Source organism: Mustela nigripes, chromosome X (genome assembly GCF_022355385.1).
Source record: "Mustela nigripes isolate SB6536 chromosome X, MUSNIG.SB6536, whole genome shotgun sequence".
In the NCBI taxonomy this organism is placed as follows: Eukaryota; Metazoa; Chordata; class Mammalia; order Carnivora; family Mustelidae; genus Mustela; species Mustela nigripes.
This window is the reverse complement of record NC_081575.1, coordinates 1730929-1736092: the sequence shown is the minus strand read 5'-3', so window position 1 is coordinate 1736092 and position 5164 is coordinate 1730929. Positions and strand designations below refer to the sequence as shown.

The following is a 5164-nucleotide window of genomic DNA, read 5'->3' as shown; positions in this document are numbered from 1 at the left end:
CCTGTCCAGTACGAGACCGAGCCCGCCCTGTCTGCCTTCCCTATAGAGGCCCAGGTGGGCCTGGGCATGGGCGCTGCCGTGCTCATCGCCGCCGTCCTGCTGCTCAGCCTCATGTACAGGTGAGAGGCCCCTCCCCGTCATGCCTGTGCCTACCACCCTCCTCACTTTCGGAAAGGTGCACCAAGGCCGGCCTCCATGCCCCAGCCACCCTGGCTTGGTGGCCTCGGGCTCCCTGCCGGCTTGGGCTTGTGGCTAACACCTGATCCCTGGGCCGCAGGCACAAGAGCAAGCAGGCCCTGCGGGACTATCAGAAGGTTCTGGTGCAGCTGGAGAACCTAGAGATCGGTGTGGGCGACCAGTGCCGCAAGGAGTTCACAGGTGGGGAGAGGGCAACAGGGAGGGGGACAGAGGACCCACCTGGGCCTGAGCCCACACATCAGTGTCTCCTGGTCCGCAGACCTGATGACCGAGATGACTGACCTCAGCAGCGACCTGGAGGCCAGTGGGATCCCCTTCCTGGACTACCACACCTATGCCGAGCGCGTCTTCTTCCCAGGGCATGGCAGCTGCCCATTGCAGCCTGCCCTCGAGGGGCCTGGGGAAGACGCCCGCCGTGTCCCTGTGCGCCAGGGCCTCACGCAGCTCTCCAACCTGCTCAACAGCAAGCTCTTCCTCCTCACAGTGAGGGCTGTGCGGGCGGGCGGGCGGGGGGCCTGGAGGGGTGCAGGCCGGGCCGTGCGGTGGGGCTGGGTGGGCACAAAGGCAGGGCGCTGCGTGGGGCGCCCCTGAGTGCCAGCGCCCTGCCCCCCAGCTCATCCGCACCCTGGAGGGGCAGCCTGGCTTCTCCCAGCGGGACCGCTGCCACGTGGCCTCCTTGCTGTCCCTGGCGTTGCACGGGAAGCTGGAGTACCTGACCGACATCCTGCGGACACTGCTCAGTGACCTGGCCGCCCACTACGTGCAGAGGAACCCCAAGCTCATGCTGCGCAGGTTGGCGTGCCCTGCCATGCACTCCAGAAGCGGGGTGGGGGGGTCTCCCCACGGAGCAGGGGTGGGTGGGGCAGGTGGGAGGGAGGTAGACGGGCCTCCTTACCATGAACAGGGGGCACAAAGGGCTGACAGGTGGGAAAGCTCAGCCCAGGGGGGGGGGGGGGGGCCCTGCAGCACCCGCTCTCTCACCTGGGGCCCACTCCCGTCAGGACGGAGACCATGGTGGAAAAGCTGCTGACCAACTGGCTGTCCATCTGCCTCTACGCCTTCCTGAAGGTGGGGGTCAGCCCGGCTGACGCCTTCTCCCCTCAATTCCTTTCACAGCTGCCACCTGTAGTCCCACTAACCTGGGCCCCCTGTCCCCCCAGGGGCCCTGGGGTGCGAGCCCTCCGGGAGGGCTGGGTGTGAGGTTGGGCCGGCCGTCCTCCCTGCGAGCAGCCTGTCCCGTCGTGCCCGCTGCAGGAGGTGGCCGGGGAGCCGCTGTACCTGCTCCTGCGGGCCATACAGTACCAGGTGGACAAGGGCCCCGTGGACGCCGTGACGGGCAAGGCCAAAAGGACCCTGAACGACAGCCGCCTGCTTCGGGAGGACGTGGACTTCCGGCCCCTGACGCTGATGGTGTTGGTGGGCCCCGGGGCCAGCGGGGCAGCAGGGAGCAGCGCCACGCAGCGCGTGCCCGCGCGGGTTCTCGACACAGACACCATCACCCAGGTCAAAGAGAAGGTGCTGGACCAAGTCTACAAGGGCACCCCCTTCTCTCAGAGGCCCTCAGTGCACGTCCTAGATCTCGGTGAGAGAACCTACCCGCCCATCCCTGCCTGGGGCTGTCCCCAGGTGCTCAGCCCCGGCAGGGAGGGGGAGGGAGACTGGGGGTGGGGGTGGTTGGGGGGAAGAGGGGAGCTTGGGCCCTGTCACCCTGAATGCACCACCAGTGCAGCCTCGGGGCACAGGCTGCAGGCTCACTGGCTTCCCCGGGCGCCCCCAGAGTGGCGCTCGGGCCTTGCTGGCCACCTAACCCTGTCCGATGAGGACCTGACCTCGGTGACCCAGAACCGCTGGAAGAGACTTAACACCCTGCAGCACTACAAGGTGCCGGGCGGCCGGGGGCTGGGGGGTTGCCCCCGCCTCCGCATCAGCCAGGGAAGGAGCCCAGCCTCCGCTCGCCTTCCCTCCAGGTCCCGGACGGAGCCACCGTGGGGCTCATCCCCCAGCTGCACAACGGACGTGCCGTCTCCCAGAGCCTGGCCCAGAGCTGCCCCTTGGGGGAGAGTGAGTCTTATGGCCCCAGGGCTCAAAGCAGGCAGGTGGGAGTCCCAGTCCTGCTGTCCACCTTGCCTGGGTGTCCCCCACATCTTGCCAGGGGGCGAGCACAACCTCTAGGCTAGGCCAGGGACCTGAGGCGGACGAGGGCAGCAGCTTGACCTGGTTGGGGAGCTCTGGGACCCCGGGGTGTTGAGCTGAGCTCTTTCGCCCCTGCTTTCCACGTCTCCCGCTGCCCTGCCTCGCCCGGCTAGGTGAGCGGGTTGGGCGTCCCCAGCCAGTGGTGTGGGACAGGGGACAGGGGCTGAGGACTGAGGCCAGACTTCTGGGCCCTCAGACGTTCCCATGCTAGAGGACGGTGAGGAGGGTGGGGTCCGCCTCTGGCACCTGGTGAAAGCCGCCGAGGAGCCAGAAGGAGCTAAGGCGCGGCGAGGCAGCCTGCGGGAGCGGGACCGGGAGCGGGCGCGGGCCAAGGCGATCCCGGAGATCTACCTCACCCGCCTGCTGTCCATGAAGGTTGGTGTGGCTGGGGAGCTGCGCTGCAGGGGAGCCCCCTGGTTGGGAGGGCCCGTGGGGATGGGGGCTGGGACTGAGCTGGGGGGAGGGTGTGGTCCTGAGAGCTAGTGTGGTAGCCTGAGTCCCCGGGGAAGCGTGGCCCTGGCCCACACGGGGCTCCCACAGCGCGCACCCTGCCTTCCAGGGCACGCTGCAGAAGTTCGTGGATGACACCTTCCAGGCCATCCTCAGCGTGAACAGGCCCGTGCCCATCGCCGTGAAGTACCTGTTCGACCTCCTGGACGAGCTGGCGGGCAAGCACGGCATCGAGGACCCGGAGACCCTGCACATCTGGAAGACCAACAGGTACCAGCGTGCGCGTGCGCGGAGCTCGAAGGACAGGCGGAGCCCGGGAGGGTAAGGCCGGCCGCGCTGGGGGCGGGGCCACAGGTCCAGGACGGGAGCCCAAGCTTGGTGGCATCCGCCCTGCGTTTCTGACATGGACATGTCAGACAGCCCCCCGCGGGACTCGGGTACGGCACGGCCAATGATGCGCGCGGCGGGCCTGTGTCCCCAGCCTGCTGCTGCGGTTCTGGGTGAACGCCCTGAAGAAGCCACAGCTCATCTTTGACGTGCGGGTGTCGGACAACGTGGACGCCGTCCTCGCCGTCATCGCCCAGACCTTCATCGACTCGTGCACCGTCTCCGAGCATAAAGTGGGCAGGGTAAGCGCAGAGCTGGCATCGGCAGCCCGAGGCCCAAGGAGGAAGGGCTCAGGGAGGAAGCCACAGATCTCTCCACAGAACTCCCCGAGCCGGGCTGGGGAGGTGGGCGGGCCGCGGGGCACTGGCGGTGCGGTCAGGGGGGCAGGGCCGGAGCTCCCCCCGCCTCCCCGCTCAGGCCCACTCCTACCCGGAGCAGGATTCCCCGGTGAACAAACTGCTCTATGCCCGCGAGATCCCTCGCTACAAGCAGATGGTGGAGAGGTGAGTGTTGGGACGGCGGGGCTGGGGGGCGGGGCTTCCCGCCTTGCCCGCCCCTAACCGGGTCTCCGCCGCCAGATACTACTCCGACATCCGCCAGAGCTCGGCCGCGAGCTATCAGGAGATGAACTCGGCGCTGGCTGAGCTCTCCGGCGTAAGGCATAGCCCAGGGGGCACAGCCCTCCGCCTCGCGGTGCGCGCGGGGGTGGGGGTGGGCTTTAAGGTCCGGGGCTGAGCCTCACCCCTCCAATGTGCGGTCCCCAGAACTACGCCTCTGCTACCCACTGCCTGGAGGCTCTGCAGGAACTGTACAAGCACATCCACAGGTATTATGACCAGGTGAGGCCCGGCGGCCGGGAGGGGGAGGGGACGCCCCATGAGCCCGGAGGGAGGCCCCGGAATCTCCCTGGGGCTGGAAGGAGGTGTCTAGGCCCCTGTGGGCAGAAGAGGTGGGGGAAGAGCTGCGGCCTCCGTCCAGATGCGGGGGTGGGGGGGGGGGGGGGGGGGGCTGGGTCGGCCCCAGCGATCCCTAAGCCACTGCTGAGATGGTCCAGGGCTGCCCAGCCCTGGGCTACAGGCTGAGGGCAGAGGTCTCAGACAGGGCGCCCTTCTGTGCCCTGGGCAGATCATCAGTGCCCTGGAGGAGGACCCCGTGGCTCAGAAGATGCAGCTGGCCTGCCGCCTGCAGCAGGTTGCTGCCCTGGTGGAGAACAAGGTGACTGACCTGTGAACACCGAACCCCACGGACACCTGAGGCCCAGCAGCCCCAGCAGGAGCAAGCAGGAGCCCCCAGCGCAGTGCCTGAGGACCCCCAGTGGGAGCCGGCAGCTGAGGAGGGGCTGAGGAGAGCGGCTGGGGCGCTGCCCGCCAGGGGTCTCCCTGAGGTCTCCCCCTCCACCTGTGCCTCACCCCACATTGCCCCGCCCGGACTACTTTCTGATTTATAGTAACCCTCACCTCTTCCCCCCACCTCCCCACTGTATTTATTTGCTTGCTAGAGAATCACATCTGGAAATAAAATAGAAATACATCTTTTTAGAAAAAGCCCAGTGCCCAGCCCCTGCCTTTGCCTGCGCAGTGCTCCCTTGCTTGGCCTTCCCCTCCGCCCCATGGCTACGACTTGTGCCTGAGGAAGAGGAGTCATCCGGCGCTCCCAGGCCTTGCTCTCCCCTCTCCCCTCTCCTCCCCTGGCCCACCCCCTCCATGTATGCCCACCCCACCCGACCAGTTCTTTCCTGGCCCAGGGCTGACAGAACCAAGCATCTCCTACCTTGGGCTAAACACAATCACTGCCAAGGCCCCTCTGCTTCTGACTCCCTGACAGTCCCCAGCTGGCCTCCTGCCTCCACACTGTGTCCTCCGTTCCCTCCTGGCCACAGCCAGAGCGCTCTTTCTAAAGAGAAAAGTGCCCCTCAGCCTTCATGGGTCTCTCACAC

The 5164-nt window shown here is 67.3% G+C and overlaps 1 protein-coding gene across 1 annotated transcript in view; it reads left to right on the top strand.

The window, feature by feature from the left end:
- Positions 1-4758, top strand: part of PLXNB3 (plexin B3) — a 15838-nt gene extending 11080 nt beyond the window's left edge. The window contains exons 21-35 of the mRNA XM_059385918.1: positions 1-119; positions 278-378; positions 458-681; positions 812-990; positions 1200-1266; positions 1453-1780; positions 1976-2079; positions 2166-2259; positions 2588-2766; positions 2951-3111; positions 3323-3470; positions 3667-3731; positions 3807-3882; positions 3993-4067; positions 4354-4758. Of these exons, the coding sequence (XP_059241901.1) occupies positions 1-119; positions 278-378; positions 458-681; positions 812-990; positions 1200-1266; positions 1453-1780; positions 1976-2079; positions 2166-2259; positions 2588-2766; positions 2951-3111; positions 3323-3470; positions 3667-3731; positions 3807-3882; positions 3993-4067; positions 4354-4458 (2025 nt within the window). The 3' untranslated portion in view covers positions 4459-4758. The remainder of the gene's footprint in view (positions 120-277; positions 379-457; positions 682-811; positions 991-1199; positions 1267-1452; positions 1781-1975; positions 2080-2165; positions 2260-2587; positions 2767-2950; positions 3112-3322; positions 3471-3666; positions 3732-3806; positions 3883-3992; positions 4068-4353) is intronic.
- The last annotated feature ends 406 nt before the right edge of the window (positions 4759-5164 follow it).